At 32.1% G+C, this 20,245-nt stretch overlaps 3 protein-coding genes across 3 annotated transcripts; 1 reads left to right on the top strand and 2 right to left on the bottom strand.

Moving 5' to 3' along the window:
* The first annotated feature begins 3,388 nt into the window (after positions 1–3,388).
* LOC148236879 (collagen and calcium-binding EGF domain-containing protein 1-like) lies at positions 3,389–11,046 on the top strand. The gene is made up of 7 exons (XM_088182285.1): positions 3,389–3,842; positions 6,898–7,023; positions 7,508–7,656; positions 7,723–7,853; positions 7,917–8,228; positions 10,301–10,470; positions 10,531–11,046. Exons 1-7 carry the CDS (start codon positions 3,700–3,702, stop codon positions 10,892–10,894), a joined length of 1,395 nt encoding a protein of 464 aa, XP_088038411.1. The 5' UTR covers positions 3,389–3,699; the 3' UTR covers positions 10,895–11,046.
* epsilonCOP (coatomer subunit epsilon) lies at positions 10,905–12,388 on the bottom strand. Its single transcript, XM_088182287.1, has 5 exons — positions 12,228–12,388; positions 11,856–12,142; positions 11,630–11,795; positions 11,341–11,559; positions 10,905–11,275 (listed from the first exon to the last, which is right to left on the bottom strand). Exons 1-5 carry the CDS (start codon positions 12,336–12,338, stop codon positions 11,144–11,146), a joined length of 915 nt encoding a protein of 304 aa, XP_088038413.1. The 5' UTR covers positions 12,339–12,388; the 3' UTR covers positions 10,905–11,143.
* Positions 12,389–13,829: 1,441 nt separating this feature from the next.
* On the bottom strand, positions 13,830–18,952 carry LOC148236877 (uncharacterized). Its single transcript, XM_088182284.1, has 5 exons — positions 18,787–18,952; positions 18,498–18,615; positions 16,807–17,003; positions 15,044–15,677; positions 13,830–14,890 (listed from the first exon to the last, which is right to left on the bottom strand). Exons 1-5 carry the CDS (start codon positions 18,882–18,884, stop codon positions 13,991–13,993), a joined length of 1,947 nt encoding a protein of 648 aa, XP_088038410.1. The 5' UTR covers positions 18,885–18,952; the 3' UTR covers positions 13,830–13,990.
* Positions 18,953–20,245: the final 1,293 nt, after the last annotated feature.

Genomic DNA, 20,245 nt, shown 5'->3' with positions numbered 1-20,245 from the left:
ATTACACAGTTCTAGAAGCTATGTTATAAATTAATATATTTTTTATTTTTTGAAATGATGTAAGAAATTATATATCTGCTGCTGAAGATATTTATTGACAGTAAAGCTACAGTTTACACTGTTAAGTAAGAATAAAGAAAAGCACTGACTTCCAAGACGCATAGCCGGATCCAAGGGGGGTGCAACCCCCCCCCCCCTTTCCTCCCCATCCACCCACGAATTTAATTTAATACAGTGAACGCCATGCCTTTCAATTTTTACACACATAATTTCGCGCGTGCTAGAGCCGAGTCACTAGAATAAAGTCATATACATACGTCGCACGAAAATACGATTGTGTGTTGTTTTTGTTTCTACCTACATTGCAATAACTGTTATTACCGGGAAACTACCGATAATAACTGTTACCAGTATACTTTGACGAGCTTATGCAGACGTTGATTTTACACGTATGATATATTATTTAAAAAATGTAATTAAAAACTTTGAACAGTTTTCTTTGGTTTCATTCCAACAAGACTATCACTTTTTTATGATGTAGAAAAGGAAGATTGGCAGTATATCTTCAATTTTCAAAAAGTCATTATGAAAATTTGTGAGAGTATCGAATCCAAAGACAGTTTGCTGTTAACTAATACGTTAAAAAATCGTACTGCAATAATTTTGTAAATGCATTGTCAATTCATGGAGGGCTGGTGATGAGAATGTTAAGATTCTAATTGAAATATTAAATTTCAATAAAAATGTAAGTGATTTCAGAGATTATGTAAGCATATTCATAAGAAATATTAACAAAAAACTTTCAATTAATTATTTTAAGAAATGCTATATGAGCATGCAGCAGTAACGGGTCTTATTAGATGCGTCCTTATCGTTTTTGCTGAATGGCAGTACGAAGTTTTTAGAATATGTTACGTTGTCTCTTCGAGGCTGGAATACAGTAACCGGGACCCCTAATCACAGTATTCAAGCTAATCCCAAATAATTGTCAACAGCAATTTTACAGCCGAAACTTCACATAAAATTTTGGGCTCACTGATTATATAACTTGCTATAAAAATATCTTGCAGTCCAAACTATAGACAGTTTGATGTGATGTGGGTAATACTCACCTTACACGAACAGCATTTGTTGTGGATCTCCTTTGTTGCCGGACATTTAAATGTACAATGCATAACGGATCATAATGCACTCATTAAGAGGCGCCGCTACCTTTTTACAGCGTCATATGACACCTAGATAGTGCTGCCAACTAGCGCTGTTAGCTTTAATCTCTTCTTTCAAAAACGTTCTTTCCTACTTTAATTTGTAGCGTTCTTATTGGCTTTTTGTCGTATAAAAACTTGAATGAAATCATTTTATGGATGAATTTTCGTATTAAACATGGAGAAGCGAACACATTTTCTATTTTATACTGCTTTAATGAAAGAGATAATAAAAATGCCAACTGCTTTTTTCGAACTAATCCACAACTGACAGGACTAAACTTATAGTCTATTCATTGTTAAAAGTCATCATATAAAAACAATGTTGAACGCATGATCATCATAAATTTAACAGAAAGAGAAAGAGAAAGTAAAACCAGTCGTTACCTAATTATTTATTATTTTTTCTGCTAGCAGCAAAAAAGATATCTCAAAAAAAGATGTAACACCCCAATTTATATTAGTAAAAAATAAATTCAATGCACTCCAATGCAAAGGAAAAGAATTTAAAATAATCCAGCATGAAAATACAAATGTTGAAATGAACCATTGATTTCTCAAAGGATGGTTTTGAACTTGATTGCTCATAAACTTCCAAATATAAACTGCAATGAGTTCATTGAGAGGTTGCATTCATTCGGCTATATCAGATACTCTCAAGATGCTTAATAATTAAAAAAATGAATTATGTTTATATACATACATATATTATCTACAAACCAAAATCCGTATAGTTTGTATAGCTTACAATATTTTTTTATAAAATAATCGTAGTACATATATTTCAATTAATACCCCTGACCAATTAAATGCATGTAGAGTTAACGAACGTTAAACGAAACTGTACAATTAGTATTTATGTTGATGATAAATTAGAGGCATTTCGTTTTACTCGCATTTATACACAGGGTAACCTTTATCATATTCTTAGAAATTAATTAATAAAATATTGTGGAATTTTACTCGATGGCATAATTTTATATCTGAAAAACACGATAGTTGCACTCAGCCCAGGCTCATTATATGTGTATTTCATAAAATACACATATAACGAAAAATATGGTAATTTTACTCAGTATTTATTTAGATTTCATTAGATTCACATAAAATTAGCATATTTTGACTTTTGTAAATTAATTTTCACAAATGTATAACCAATATTTATAACATTTATTATATCAAAAAATATAGAAAATTGTAAGTAAATAGTTAAGTTATTTTCCTCATACAATGCTTATGCACATTTTTCATACAATTTTATCTTTGAAATAAAATAAAATTAATTCTACGAATTTTCGAACGAAACTGCTTGTCTAAATCATAAAACTAAAACAGTGAAACCAAATAGCTACACAATAAATTGCACATTACCAAGGTAATTAAATTTCGACTGAAAACGATACTGAAAAGAAAGTAAGGCAATTGAATTAACATTTCCATGATTTATTTTACTAGATAATGTAATAATAAATAAATGTGTCATTACAATCAAGGAATATTGCTTTTGCTTTTGTTAGTGTTAACTTCAGCAATGTGTGGTGGCATTTTATATGGATCCAAATATTTTTTGAACTCTGTGGGGAATATTACTGTTTATTCGTTATCCATCGTCATAACAGTAGTATATCAAATACGTTCACGTACAAAAATAAATATTAGAAATAATAAAATGTTAGGGTTTATAATAAAATGTGAGAGGTGGCCATCTGAACCATTTCAAAGTTTGTATCACAATATTATTTTTTCATATATAAAAAAGAAAATTATCTGTAAAGCTATTTTGACTAGTTTAGGATGGTGGGGATGACTTAACTTTTAAGAATGTAATTTTCGCAAAAAAATGATTTTGATTGTTATGTATATCAACCAACATTTGCTGCGAAGACAGACATTCTTGCATAAAGTACTGAAAGCTTTAGTAGACACTTGTGACAAGTTGGTTCTATAGATAAGCCATATTGCTCAGTACATTTTAGTAGACTATGATAAGTTTGTTCTATAGATAAGCCATATTATAAGTCTATTTGAAACTAATCAAATGGGTCTGCGAATAGTGTTTAAAGCCCGATCATATAAATATTACAAATTTATCTTTTATATCCAAAACTTCCTTGACTCTATGTTAAACTCAGATTATACAAAACTAGTAATAAAGGTCCTGCAATCGTATGATACAAAGGGCTGTCTGTTTCGAGCAAGACTCATGTGTGGGGCATTTGCGCCGCACTGAACAGAGATCAGCAATTAAAACGTTCTTGAGATAACATAAACTTAAAGCGACTTAAACGACATGACATCACCATCAATATACTACACACAACTCTTAGAGCCTTTCGGATACCGAGACTAAAACAACCGCCGAATCTTCTCGCTATATCCGAGAGAACACTCTTTGTCCTGCACAAGGGGAAGAGACCGTGTCTCTAGTTCGCTCCCGAAGTAATTTTATAACCACAATGTAGAGTTGGTTAATTATAGATAATTATACGTCATCATGGCAAAGGTGAAATTTGTCGTTTTGTGGTTATTAGCGTGCTTTGTGTTGTATGTGTTTTGCGACGAGGATGACGAAGATTTTTCTTCTACTATTGAAGGATACCCGCTGGACTTTTTAGGAGATTTTGAACCAGCTAATTCGTAAGTAATTTCATTTTTGTTATGTATTTAAACATTTAAAAATAAGTCTCGTGCGTGAACAACTACACGATTACAATCACAGAAGGTATTATTTATTTGCCAAGAAAATTAAAAAAGCCTTTTTGAGATTGCTTTTTCTGTAAGATTGTGAAAAATATCTTCAAACTAAAATATGCTTTTATCATCATAATTAAGTTTGCTGCATATACTAAAGACTAAATGTGAAGAAGATATTATTACTACATAATAATTTACTACCGACGAAAGTTAAAGAACTAGATGACTAGATAAAAATAAAATCAATTCAAAAAGATCGGAGTGATATTTCTAATATGTTTGGATATATAAATTCAATATTTATTATTGCATCCACGATTTTTTTAGTAGAGTAATTGATTATTATTAATTTTAATTCCAATCGATAATTTAGATCTCATAGATGAATAACAAGATTATGTATTAATATTATATATTACTACTATCCATCGTTAGGGCCAACTACTTGGCTAATTATTTATTTTGTCAGTTCCCATTCTAAGGTAATAGATGGCGACACTTTTTTTCCCTAAGAGAAATATATTGTATTACTTATGTACATAGTATATTTATATACGGGGCGTTCTTCTGGGCCTAATTTGATTCACAATTTCATTTTAAAGGGTTGCGAAGTCAGTTTTGCTGCTTCTCTAAAATGTATTTTTGCTCTAATTCTCAAGACGTCGTTATTTCCTGATCTATGGAAATGCACAAAAGTCTATTCATTAAAAGGGTGGCAAATTGTGCATAAAAAAATTATAGAATGGTCGCAGTGTTGTCAGCTCCTGCTAAATTATTTGAAATAATTATCCATAGATACGTCTTTAATCCCTTTCGACAAGATTTGTTGGACCAGCAGCGTGGATTCCACTGTTACTAACCTTCTGTCTTCATCTCAAAATCTCTCGATGCGGGAATTCAGGTAGACGTCATATCAGTGGCGTAGCTATGGGGGGGCGGAGGGGGCGGGATATTCGCGATGGAATCGTCTAGTGTGGTTCTTAACCCTGAATAAACTAAAATTTGTGTAAATCTACGAATACCAAGAGCTTAACAATAATCAATTTATTATTTTAAGAAATGCTGATTTTATGACCCTGCAAAAAAATGTATGGGGGGGGGGCGGCAATTTTAAGGATTGCCCCGGGCGGCACATACCCTAGCTACGCTACTGCGTCATATACACAGATTTTGAGAAGGCATTCGACAAGGTTTATCGTGGGTTATTAACAAAAAAAATTGTAGGACCTTGATTGCTCAGGTGATTTAACTCGGCTATTCTCGATTTATTTGAGCGATCGTAGACAGTTTGTAACCTAGGGTGACCGATTGTCGAAAGAGTATTTCATCCCTTTGGAGGTTTCTCAGGGGTCCAACCTGGGCCCTCTGCTTTTTATATTATTTATTAATAACATAAATACGGTAGTTACAAATTCATATTCTTTGTTCCGAGCGCTGGTGGAGAAATTATGTCCTTGTGATGGTCCTTTGAGATCTCTCGTTGGTCGTCTTGACTCACAGGGCTGTCGCTAAACGCAGGATGTCTCTGGGGCATCTGGAGCGTTTCTTCACAGGACCGTCGTCTCGTCGCTGAACTGAACTGTCTCTCGTCTGATCACTCGATCGTCTATCTTTCTCTCTCCAAAGTTAGACCATTTGTACGGTTGATTCGGTACGTCTCCGCGAATCACTCGACCAATTGTGGCGTTTATATATTCGACCATCGAAATATGTCCACGCCTTAAAAAAGTGAAACTTTCTAGATGAACATATTCCGAATGTTGATAATGCAAAATTTGAGTAATAACAATGGTGTTGATTTTGTCGCCGGATGGCGTATTGTTTGTGCAATTCATTACGACATTATGAGGGTTTAACCATGGTATGGTGGTCTGTTCTATATGACGTTATCTTCTTACAGGTTAGCCTTTTGTTTGAACTACGCAATTGTCAAGTTATATTATATTATCATTTTTTACGTTCACAAATGTTACGTTTTTGTCTGTGCATGTGGACAGAGATCTCCCACCACCATTAACTCTGATCTTTTAGACAATAAAGAAAATTTGAAAAAATAGTTGACTCACGTGAGATTCGAACCCATGGCCTTTAATTTGCAAGCTACGAAAAATATCAACAAATAATTTGATGGCAACGTTAGCTAGCAACGAGGAAAATATCAACAAATAAAACGATTATTTATTTTTCATAAAATAATCTCATACTCTGTTAATGTGTATCTTGTCAGTAGAACATGTTATGCTTTGGTTACCATTAGATTAATTGGTTAATTTTAGCTTTCGTTTATTTTGAATGGTTATACAAAGTCAGGAAAATATAAATATTGTTCGGAAATCATCATCATTGTGTGATTTAAAAGCATAGTGCATATTAAGAGACATTCTTGCAATACAATATTTCAAGTCAATATTCCAGGAACATTCATAAAATATATCCCGCAGCAATACTTCACGTATAGAACACACATAAGTCATCTGTATTTGACTCTCCAACTCTTATATGGAATTCCGTCTACAATGGTATGTCGAGTCGTTGCATATGTTCATAAGTCTCGTTTTTTTAGCGTTTATTTATAGGCCGTATAAATGACATACTGTAATTGGTCGCGATCAACTTTTAAACACCAGTTGGATTTATTAAAATTAATTGTCTAATACAAAATAAATAGCTAATTTGGCCCCTAAACAAAATTAAAAGGTAATGTGGCTTTCGAAGCAGAAAGATATGTCACCCTGGGTCAATATCGTTATTTTATTTTTTGGGGTTAATCTATTATAATCACTTATTGAATTTTTAAAATAGTCTGTGGAGTGAACGAGTTTAATTTCTGATCATCAAAATTTTGTATTAATCATCTAATAAATATCTGAGTCATTGAGTTAACCTGATTAATAGTTGTCAATTTTTATTTAGAAGATTTCCTTGTTACTACCGACATAATATATGTATAGAGTTAATATAAGTTGAATTTAAATTAAAAAATTCAAATTAATTTCAGACCAGACACTCTCCAATGTCCATCAGATAATCTGATTACATCCCGGCACAAATGTAAAGTCGGAGCCGATTGGGTTGACTGTACAAGAAAACATTGTTGTAAAGATTACATCTATATTGCAGGGAAGTAAGTACAATATTTCTATGTTTGTATAAAATTGAATGTATGTACTTTTGCGTATGTTTACTTTCTTTACAATCCTACACCCTTTGACCAACCTAAATCGAATTTTGCAGTTACTCTTTAGGACCCTGCTCAAAACAGTCTTCCTTCCATCCTACCTTAGCCATTATACCTCTTTGCCTGATATAAATGTATATCACATTGAATTTATTTCTTAGGATCTTGAAAAAATATCATGACCTCACGTAATATTATACTTAGCTGGATCAAATCTTGCATACACCGCTAATCTTTAATGCCTACACATAACTAATACCTTTTAACAAGGAAGAAACTGTACACGATTCAAACAACTAAGGTTATATTAATGTACACTTTTTGAAGCCTCCTCCAATCTCTCAAACTAATCACAGATTAATTTTCAATAAATTTTAATTCTGTACAATTCGGTCATTTACATTTCAGTTTTATTTCATTTCCATTTTAGATGCATCTCTAAAGACACTGACCCATGCAGTTTAGATTTGTGTGAGCAAAAATGTTCTGTATATATGCAAAGAGTAATTTGCACTTGTTATCACGGTTATCAGTACAATTCGCACAATCAACGACACGGAATAAAACCGGTATGCATTGGTGAGTATTATATTACTCTTATGCTTACCTGTGATTTTGATACTAAACAAAATTCAATGCTTATAGATATTGATGAATGTCAAGATAAGAACGGTGATTGTGAACAAAAATGCATTAATACTATCGGTAGCTACAGCTGTGCGTGTGATGAAGGATATTCTCTTACTCAGGATAATCGGACTTGTATTCTTGATGATGTAATAAATTTACAATAGATTTTTTGTTTAATACATATCAATTTTATAATTTATTTTTTGCAGAAATTTATGGGACCAATAGCTGCTGCTAGTAGAGATAAATGTTATGCGAGTTGTGATATTGTTTCGCGTTTACATGAGAATTTTCGCAAACTTTACGATCACGTTTCAACATTGACTACGGCTGTGAGATTATCAACGTTTGCCAGTGGTCCACCAGGTCCACCTGGACCTCCTGGACCACCAGGTTCTCCTGGTCCAGTTGGTCCTAAAGGCAACCAAGGTATCAACAATGGAGCAGACTTTTCATATTCTCTATTGGATTCTTTTGCTCCATCGCAAAATGGCTTTTGCAAATGCCAACGAGGTTCTATAGTAAGTGTTTAATTAAAATTTCCATGTTGGCGAGGGAATACAATTAATTTTTACTAAAACATATCGCTCTCAGCCATATTTTTTATTAAATTTGTATTAAAGGAATCAAATGAAGACCTTAAATATTTTTGTCATTTATTGTCAGGGCCGGCTCAAGGAGCAGGCAGTACAGGCGATCGCTTGGGGCTCTAGATCTTGTGGGGCGCCGTGATACCAAATAAAATTATCAAATATTGTTAAAGAATGCAATCTAATATTATTTGCCGCGCTGATGCGCTGACCTAAGCGATTCGCTGTAAAGCACTAAAAACATGCATATATTATTTTTATTTGATGCGAATTCAAGAGGGTGGAAGCCGTGAATTCGGTCTGTTGAAAGATTAACAGTATGGAGAGGAGAATACCGACAGCGATCCTACATAGATTAAGTTCGTTATTAAACGACTAAACTTCATATATACTGGTCATTGATTGACTAGGTTTCATATTATTTAACTTTATATAAATCGAGCATCATCAACCGTTTGCCGGTTAGATTAGGTTCGCTATCCCATTTTTTAAACTTCATATAAACCGAGCATTCACCGGTTACAATCATATTTTTCTTCTAACTTCCTTCTTGGAGTCTTTCAACTCTAATGAAGGTAGAGACATTCTTTTCTTGGAAGAGGTTGTAAAGCTCCCGATTGTTTCGTATACACCACTTGTTGCTCTCGTATATAGCGCCATATATCCGGCGGAGCACTTTCTTCTCGAATATGTCAAACAGCCTTTCGTCAGCCCTGGTAAGTATCCAGCTCTCTGAACCGAAGGTCAGAACTGGTCTGATCAGCGTTTTGTAGAGCAATATTTTTGTACGACGAGATAGTGTTCACGATTTCATTTGTTTTATTATGCTGAAATAGCATTTATTTGCTGACATTACTCGTCTCTTGATCTTATTGCTGACATCGTTTGTAGCTGCTAACAGGGTTCCGAGGTATATGAAGTCACTGACACACTCAAAAGTGTCCTCTTTCATTTCGAGATTTTCAGGATACTGGCTCCTCAAACTAGGCATAACCGACATGAATTTTGTTTTTGTTTCATTGATCTTCAACCCCATTTTCCTGACTGATGATTCAGTGGCGTTAAAGGCTTCTATTAGTACCTATTTTGATCTCGCCACTATATCTAAGTCATCAGCGCAGGCGAAGATTTGTATCGATTTATTATACACACTGCCGATTATATCCAGTTTCACATCTCAGAATACTTTTTCTAGGGCAATGTTGAACATATTGCACGCTAGAGCATCTCCCTGTCATATGCTCTTGAGTGTTCACTATCATTTTGTACTCTCCATTGGGCATTTCACATTTCTCATTGTGAGTTTCACCAAGATTAGTTTTTTTGGTACACCCTACTGTGTACTCCCTAGATGTCTAGATTATTTCACGCATAAAAAATCGCGACGAAAATAAAACTACAAATTCTTAAATACCCACAATCGCAAAAAATGTGGAGTATCGTGTCAAATATAATATTAGATTATTTTAATTTTAATTATATTTTTGAAGTCATGTAATGAGTTATTAAAGCATTAATAGAGGGGGGGGCTGCAAATTTAGTTTTTGCCTGGGGCGGCAAATAACCTAGGGCCGGCCCTATTATTGTGATGATGTGGTGTGATCAATTGCTCACTGAAGCTATATCATTCACTTTTAATCGGCAATTTTCCCACAACTGCTGTAATGGACTTTGATGTCACTATTTAGTATGAAAGATTTACATTACATTATCAATTTTCATTCAGTAAGGAACTACATTGGGATCAGACCTTTAATACGCAAAAAACGAATGAGTGCTGCTACACCTTGGTTCTAGTTGCAAGTGCTTTGTTTTTGTATTGCATATTTGATTCAAACGGCAATTTGATTTTTATTGCATTTTTAAGATTTTCATTTTACTCACCCTCTTATATATTATATCAATTGAATGCATTTGTTACTCCAGTCGATTGTATCTATACACCATGACAGATAGATTGATATATGAAAAATAAATGTGTATATTTATGGGAATTATTATAGGGTCCTTCAGGTCCACCAGGATCAGACGGACAGAAAGGAGCAACTGGAGTAAAAGGTCAGAGAGGTCAAAGAGGACAAAGAGGCTCGTTTGATTTTCTTCTGCTGCTTTTGAACGATCTTCGGCATGATATCATAAATCTGGAGAATACGGTTTATACGAAAGGTGAAATGTAAGTATAGTATATTCTGAAGAGTGCTACGAAAATAAATATTAACATCTCTATTTTTAGGCCTCAAAAAATGAATTTGATTCAAGCTTGGAAGAAGCAGCAAATGAAAGAAAAAATTCAACGGTTAGGGGATGAGAGAACCTTGAGGGCATTCTCGGCACCTGTTGTTCATCAATCTGGAGTGACAATCACTACAGATGGAGAATCGGGTGAAATAACGAGGGATTTATCTAAAGCTACTAAAAAGAAAGGAGAAATGAACGAAGACTTGTACTTAGAGAATGTCAAGCAATTATTAAATATTAAAAGTAAACCTAATAAGATCTTGAGAAGCAATGATAAAAATAGTAAAGCATCGACAGATTATGAAGTAGATAGTGACGCTGAAGACGAAGATGTCGGTGACTACGAATATGCAATATAGAAAGAATCTATTTGTGTTCATTTTATTTATTTGTGAAGTTATTAAATACATTTTTTTTTAATTTATATTAATAATAAAATAAAATTATAGGAATGATTTTATAAAATATATTTTATATAGAACAATAAAGAACTTTCAATAAGAATAATAAATTGTTTGTGATTCTACTATAAAATACTTTTTATGAAAAAAAAATTAAAGTTAACATATATAATATATGTATATAAATGTATTTTTAAATAATGCGTTTTAAGAGCTCGCTACAGAAGGTTTGTATTGATTTGCGAGTCTCAAAAACTCTTCATTCTTGCTCTTATAATCAGCGACAAATGGATGTTTATCATTTGAATTCAACACCTCGGTTAAATAACGATTAGTCGCCTAAAATACATAATAAATTATAAATATGTAATTCGTAAATAAAATATTTTTTTTAGTTAATATACCTCTTTTCCTGATCTTTGTGAAGTAGCAGCCGCAGCTATCAACAGATCGATGGCCGATGGATCACAGTTCAAAGCTTCAATGGCATCTTCTTTAGCTTCAGGCCAACTGCCACGTCCAGCTTGTGCGCTCGCTAAGCCGGAACCGAGCGGTGCCGACATTGGAAATTTATCACACAACTCCTGATAGATATAATAAGCATCTTGAAGCTTCGCTCCACCCTTCAATTACGTAATAATATTAAATATTTGTTCCAAATCTATAAGTAATCGATGAAAAATGTTAAATTACTTGAACTAAATGTAACCAAGCTTGAGCCAACTGAGTTAAAATCGCATCATCATCCTTATCTTGCATTTGCTTGAGAAGACGACGAGCTAAATCAGGCCTATTCATAGCCAATAATACTTGAACTCCATAAGCGTTGGCTTCTAATGTTTGCGTTTCATGCAACACTCTGTAACATTTACATTAAAATAACATTAAGCATATTATTTAAATATTTGATTAATATTACCTAAGAGCTCCTTCCAAATTATTTTCGTGACAATAGATGGTCACAGCAACGATCACAAATATCTCATTCGAAAGCTCCACTCCTTTTGAGACTTTTTCGTCAATCGAAGACACGATTGATTGGCTTTTAGCTGGATGAGAAAAGTATTCGGCGAGCATTTTCAATGGCAAAAGTTTGGGATTTGATGATGAACCGATTTCGCCATAGACGTTAATGTATTTCTTCTGAGCAATGTACGCTCTGTACATGAAGGCGTCTTTCTCCAATGCAATCTCTGGAGTTGAAGGCTGCAAATAGTGCAATTACTATGAGCTGTCATACATATAACCTCAAATATTCCAAGTAGTTTATATGCTTATATTCGATACTGACCTTTAGTCTCAATGCCTCTTTTATGCATATTTGATAGTTTCCAATATAAAACGCGCTTTTAATGTCGAAGAGCTCGTCTACGTCCTGCTGCTGACGTGCCATCGCTGACATCAAATAACTTTATTTTTCTTGTATTATTTTGGCCATAAAAACGCATTTTCTTGATATAAAAGGTAAAGGCCTTAAACTATTAAAAATATCTGATAAAACATTTTTAGTGATTCGGAAATTTAAATAATTAATAAGCATCTATCTCTGAATTAAGTTATGTTAAAACAATTATTTATAAATTAAAAACGTAATTAGAAATTATTTAGGTCTTTTGGGTAAAAGTATAAATATATTACAAAAATTAAACCAAAATAATGTTATCGCCAGAACAGCTGAGAGTGCTTACTTTAAACAAATAAAAGCTTCATATATTTTTTATAAAATAGCTTTTTTTCTTAAAATCTCTGTTTGATAATCTAGATCAGGCCTTACCACTATTTTTTAAATAAAATATTTATTATTGAACAAGTTTAGGCCAGTTAGTCTAATTCTAAACATGTTCACAAATTAATTTGCTTTTAGTATAAGGAGGAAATCAGATATGAGACAATATATTTTTTAATAAACTGTATAAGTTCGATTGGGCATTACAGAATATTTTTTTTAGTTATTTTACTCATAAGTTGACTTTTTATTTCAAGTTGTATTTGATAGCGCAGAAAAATTTTTGTGCAAACGTACCGATTGCCTAAATAATTATTTCAAGTGAGATGTTGTAAACCTAGTAAAAAAGCAGCCCTGCATCCAAATATATTACACCCACTCTTGTAACAGATTACATTATCTATTAATAATATGATCTGAATAATAAATGTTGCTAAATTTACCTATATCTTATAAAAAATATGACCAATTGCTTGCAAATCCGTCAATTACCTCTATTATATTTTCGGTATTTCTTTACATTTGATGCTAAACAAATTTTAATGAAATTGTTGCACTTCGAATAATATATTAACAATGTAAGAAGCTTTTCTACGCACAAAGTGGGTTTTGCTTTTTTGTCTATCTTTAGAATTTTGTGCTTATTTTTTCATTTAGTATGCAGTTATATTTTATAACGATATCGTAATAAAAATAGTAGCTATGGCTCATAATAATCAAAATAGCAAATAATGCATTATCCCTGTGTTTAAATGACTGTGCACATCGTTTAATATACACAATGAGATACGACATTCTACTTCTTGCCTTTGGCAACAAATTTAAAACCTATAAGACAATAAGTCATCTATACATATGTAAAAATGTTTTATTTATCACAACTCAAAGATTGATAATTGAATATGTTATGCGATTGTTAATTCTCGTTCTTTTTTCAAACATCCAATACAAATTAAAAACCAGAAGTGAACATTATATTAATTAAAGATGCCATAATAAAGCTATTACTTTTATAATAATATTTAAATGATAAAGAATAAATATATTACTCTCTCATGATATTATATCGATAGAATAGCATAATTCTTTAAAAGTTAACAGTCTTGTCAACAATTTTTCTTAAATAAAATATGTGTAAAATTAGATTTTAAGTAAAAAAATAATATAATTTATTTTTTATTTTATTGAATTCTCAAAAATAAATATGGTTCAAAAAATAAAAGTACATAAACATAAGTATATGAGAAATTGGCTAAACACCAGATGTAAAAATTACTATAAAATAAAATTAATAAGACTAGACGACAATGGATGTTTTTCATAAGTCATTATGAAAATGAATAACTGTTGCTGTCTGCAAGAGTCGGCCTTTGAAGAGGTACAAAAGAATTGCTGTTGTTTAACCTTAAATTATTAAATATGTCGACACTACGGTTACCATAGTTGGTATAAGGCACACAGGACGATCTTGTTGGCTCATTTTGTTTCGTATTATTACAAAATGGCGATTGAAAACTTTGCACCGTGCTATTCAATTTGCTAATTTCGTACTCACTACAAATCGAGTCATCTCGAGACGGAGGAAACGAGCTCATGTTATTCCTCATGTTCGAGGTGAAAGATTCAAAGCCGGAGCTTTGACTCGATGAGCTGCTTTCGTTTCTCGAATTGTACATTTTTCTCGGACTCTCGGTGCCCCAATATCCGCCCGCTACCCAAGATTGCTGAGCACCGTGCACAAGACGACTCGGACTTATGATTGATCTGTTACTAGGACTAGACATGGGCATGAACAAATTTGGACTAGAACATTTATACTCTCTGGTAGTGAACACAAAATCTTTGTCTTTTTTCTTACGCTTGCCTAAACTAAGATCACTGATACTTTTATCTAATTCTGAATTGTTTTTCCATGTAGATCCACTGATTACGTTCGGATTTGGCATTTGCATATTGGCAATCGAATGATTTCCAATGTTCCAGCCGTATCTTAAAGAAAAGTTATCGTTATTTCTGACACTCCTCGTCGAACTCTTCGGCTTATCAAAAACATTATTAAATTTAGAGCATTCGAAATAATCGTCATTTTCCGAATCTGATTGATCCAAATCGTCGTCATTTTCTATAGGAGTCGATAGATTTTTTAATTTGTTTTTGGTTTTAGATTCTTTTGTATTTTTATCGTCATCTGATTCCATGCACATTGACAGTGCTGAAAGTAAACAAATCTGAAATGATAAAAAGCAATTATTATAAATTCTCAGAATCATATACACAAAAAATCAAGTGTAAACTATAGTCCTATCTCGCTTCTTTGTAATAGCTACAATTTACGAAACAATACCATGATTTGCACCAGAAAATTTGATATACAAACAAACCTGTAATACGTCCAAGTATCTTATACTATTGCTTGCATTATAATTAATTAAGAACCAAATGCAATGCTTAAAAAAATGTTTAAATGTAAATTTAAAATCAGCAAGATTTCTGACGATTTGAAGACAAAACCCAATGATGGATAAATATGAAACCATGTGTGGAAGATTATTGGCAACCACCGATGGCTCAATAGCTAAGTATTCATAATACTTTGATGTTGCATTTATAAGATTCTGCTTAAATCCTTCAATTTGAACTATGTTATCAAAATAAATAAATTTAATTGTGCTATTAAAGTATTCGTTCTGCTTCAATTTGGCCTTCAAATTCATAAATGTAGTATAAAAATATCTCTTGGTAGCGTAAATCACTTGTTTGGAAAGAAACAATTCCAAGTGGATCACTATATCTAAGAAGATAAGTATAAATATGGATATAGTGATTATTTTCAGCAACAAGTTAACAAACTCTTTAAATTTAACTAACACATCTGAGCCTTTTATTTCATTTTTTAATTTCGATCTATCTTTTATAAGTTTTGAATTGAGATGTAGAGACTTTTCTATTGATAATTTATTTTTTAAGAATCTCCTACACATCGAGCACAGCTGGTACAGCTTCTCCAAATGGACCCTGAAATAATTAAATAGATTAAAGTAAATTATATATTCTGATATGTCATGTCAAAAATCTTTAGACATTTAGAAACCATCAATTTCATATATATTTATTATCAATAGCTAAGCATACACACAGATATGTCCGACGGACACCAGGACAAATCTGTTCGAGCTTCGCCACACATGCAAACTGTATGAACTTGGACATAAGTCTTATTTACGCGTCCATTTAAAATGGTTGTCTGATATCTCTTTCAAAAGAGAAAAAACTTGTCATAAAGTAATAAAACCTTATCATCAAAATTTTATTTCAGACATTTACCGGTGGCGGCAACTTTGGCGCAAATTAATAAAGGCGAGCAATCATAAAATCACATAAGGGACAAATTTTAACAAAAAACACTTAACCATCGTGTGCTCAATCTGCTTGTCCGTGTCCAATCTGTTCGTTTTGTGCACGGACAGACAAATCTGTCTTTTCTCAGCCTGAGCGTGTGTATGGCCAGCAATTACGTGTGATAAACTATTGAACTATCATTATAATTTGGAAACTTAGCATTAATATGATGCTTTTGAGTGTAAGCAAGAAAATAGTTTTTCCTCTAATATTAATGTGTAACGACTGTTAAACTGAAATAATGAGCGTAGTCATGAATAGATCAAGGAACAGAAATTAAAAAATTTAAAATAATACCCGCTGTTTTATAATGCGACGACAGTGCACTGTCTCACACCACAGCATGCGGAATGGATTATTTTCATCTAAATTTTGCAGATTTAGCAGCAACATCAAACAAAATTTAGGTACAGAGAAGAAAGAGGTAACTGTCGTACAAAGGTCATTCCGATTTCGAAAAGCACTTGCTTTGAAACATATTTTAGTTTATTCAAACCATAGAATAGAAAACCTATAGTAATTTTCTCCTTCTACCCATCTGTAGTAGGCACATAGTTAACCTTTCCTCCCGCTTATATGTGGTATTTCATACATTATCATTTCTATAAATTTTCTGTTGTGTAGTTTATACGTATGACAATATACTGAAACTAAATGGGATTATCTTTGAAACTAATTATTGTTTATCAAAAATATCTAAAGGCTTTCAGCATGACCTATTGTCGTTGTATTTTCGTATAATTACTTATAGGCCTCAATTTCAGCGTCAAATTTATTTTCATTCATTGGAACGAAGCTGGCTAGTTGCATTATCTTCAATTGTTGATTAGCGTTGCACTTTCGGCAAAAGCCGTTTGAATTTGTCGGGAGGTATTGCATGTTCTTGATATAATGCGTTAGCTTTGGCGTCTTTGTGTCAATTTTTTTATTATATCCACCATCCTGAAATAATATCATATTAATTAGTAAAATAGATTATTAATATATCGTCAGTTTGGAACAACCCATCACAACAACCCAAAATTATTAGATGCTCAGTGGAAAAATACAGAAAAATGATTTCCATCAAGTGAGGAATTTAATGTACACATATGTGAATTTTAAGTGCTTTCAAAAGTAAGCTTAGAAGCAGTTTAAAAATAATTACAGTGTCGTTATCTTAAAATTAAATTTTAGTTCATTTTCTATATTTCTTACAATATATTCAGTAGCAACTCTTCAAGCAAAATATTCTCAGCAAATGACTATTTATTTTCAAATAAAGTACATTTTTTAAATGTTACAACCGATTGGTCTAAAAAACATGATTAATAGGATCAACAATTGACACTAAAGGATAATAGATATTTCATATTATGAAAGACATCTTAAAAAAAGGGGAAATTCTTATGAATAAAATACTGTCCATTGCTACCGATAGTGCTTCAGCAATGAGGTAGAGCGGTATCATGAAATATTTACTTTTTTAAAGTATCTTTTGTTATATAATAAGACGTCTCTCACAAATGGACACCTGGAAGTTCACTTTTGCTAAGAAATGTACCGGAAACAGAGCTAAACGATAACATGATTGTTCCTATATTAGCCTTTTACCCATTTGTTTAAATTTCAGCCTGACTTGACATTTGGTCGCATTATCACTTACTGGCTCGACGAAAATTCTCAAAAAGACTCGATTTTTACAATTGCGACTCTCCCTGATACCTGCATTTATATTATATATTGGTATAATCTTACATTTGTACAATAAAACGTATATCAAAAAGCTCTACTGGCGTCAAAGCAGTAAATTTATGCACCATTCAATCACTAAACCTTAAAACTTATTTGACATATTTGTATAGCAAATATGTCAAATAAGCTGAATTTGATCAAAACGAAGGCTGATATTTTTGCGTTTGTGGCAACTTGAAGGCGTATTGTGATACAAACACGGCTTAGATCGGCAAAAATTCTGCCAATTTCCAAATCTTTCCTCAGGGGAAAAACGTGATGATATATAGATTTATCTTCAGCATTTGGAGGCACTCCATAACGTTTTGAATACACCATTACAATGAGATTCTGATAGGGTTTTAAAGCCATTATCAAGTGCTGAAGAATCAGAATTGCAATTACAAGAAATATTAATTAAAACATCGATTAATTATTGCATTTTTCTCATCCTATTTAGTTGAATGCGTATATAATGTGAACACAAATCTTTAAACCAAAAAAGAAACCATCTGCATAAACGACAAACCAAACACTGATTCATAACCTAAGCTTTTGTTACAAGCTTTCGTCATAACGTTATCTAGCGATTTCTATACGAGTTATAATGTCTACAACTTCAACACATCGATAATTAGCATTTGAATCATGAATACTTTTGAGTTGTGATTGTCTTCTTCCAAACCGATGATAATTATATGAAAAAGTATAAAGATAACTTACCGGAGCGAAACCGTTGTATTGCTCGCACTTCTTACACGTCCAAGAATTGCTCAATCCATACGACATCCAATAACGTTCATGGCAAAACCAGCAATTTGTCAGTATTGGAATTTTTTTACTGAAATGTCAATATATACCAAATAAAAACAAAATCAATGTATATATGCGTATACATGCCTTAAATCATACATGTAAAGCTTCAAAATCGATAGTGTGATAAATCCAAAAATAAATTATCATAAGAATCAATGGCAGAAAGATAGAATGGAGGGAAATGCAAAAAACTAACCGCAAAACAATGCCTAGTGTCAAAATCACCAAAGGAAGTCCGATGCACAAGATTGTCGTGTTATCGAGATTCATAGTTAAATATTTTGACATTTCCATGATACTAGAAAGAGCCGGAGCCGAAAACGGCACCGGCTCCAACCACACCGGGAGCCGCGCGCTTATACAGCGGTAATGTTGCCAACGTAGAAAATAATTTATTGCAAAATAATATTATGAACAATTGTGTAAATAATCAAAAATTAACAAATAAATTCGTGTTTATAATATTAAAAAAAAATCTCTTAGAACTTAGAAAATACAACAATGAGTTGAATTATTAAAAATATTGTTTTTTTATGTATAAGTAAATTTTATAAATTTCAAATAGTTCTAAATAATTCCTTTCCACTGCCCCGGAAAAGCTTTATAAAAAGCTACCTTTATAAAAAGCATTAGTGTCAGCACTTTAAATTTATATAAAAGCATTAGTAACAAAACTTTAAATTTAGCGTTTTTTCTGCATAATAATTTTTCAAGTAGTTTTATTATTTTAGGATAAAAAAAATAATAATGTGAAATAAACAAGAAAAATATTTGCTCTATTTCTTATTCTAAAAATTCACTATAACAAAATAAAACGAATTATTTATTTTTAATTAGGTTTAAAAAAACGTGTAATATATTTTAATATACCTAATATGCTTTACATAATAAGTAAAAAATAACGTTTAAATCGTAATTTATTTAGTGGGGCTATGCCGAACGGTGACTTATTAGGGCCAACTGTCAGATGTTCTATAACAACATAACCCCAATGTAAAGCAGCGGCGTGCTTCTTTAGAATTACATAAACACAATTATTAATTTATAACAACATACCTACATGTCATCTTTCATTGCTGGAATACTTAAATTAAGTTAATTAATTCATATATAAAAATTATTATACTATTCGAAGCACGTTTAAATGCGTTTTCGTGCATTTCGTTGAACCGATAATAGAGATTGAAAATACGCTATTATTTTTGGTGCACTTACGAATTACAATAGCTTCAAATGGTCGGTTTCTGGGAATTTTTGCAGGTAAACAAATTTAGGTTTCCTTTGCATCTTTGGAAGGGTTTTTCTTTGAAAGATCATAAAAGTACTTAAGCCAGCGTTCAACAATATGAGAATAGATTTAAGAAAAAAATAAGGCATTCACATATTGTGAATAATTTTACTTTCTTACCTGGTTAGATAGTTTTGTTAAAATTTAGTTTCAAAATGTTCGCCAGTATGTGTCGCAATTTAATTTATGGACAATATTTTATACTAATTATAGTTTGTTCTAATGATTTATATTTTTTTCTACATAATAAAAAAAACTAAATTATGTTGCTATAGGAAATAGTTTATTTCGAAGAGACCTTTTGTATAAAAAAAACATACCCTCCGAGAATTTGACCTGAGATCGGCGATTAAAAGAATCTTCAATA

Source organism: Plectrocnemia conspersa, unplaced genomic scaffold (genome assembly GCF_051122295.1).
Source record: "Plectrocnemia conspersa isolate PC_06_02 unplaced genomic scaffold, ASM5112229v1 ptg000003l, whole genome shotgun sequence".
Classification (NCBI taxonomy): domain Eukaryota; kingdom Metazoa; phylum Arthropoda; class Insecta; order Trichoptera; family Polycentropodidae; genus Plectrocnemia; species Plectrocnemia conspersa.
The sequence above is the reverse complement of the archived record's forward strand: the minus strand, read 5'-3'. Positions and strand labels throughout refer to the sequence as shown.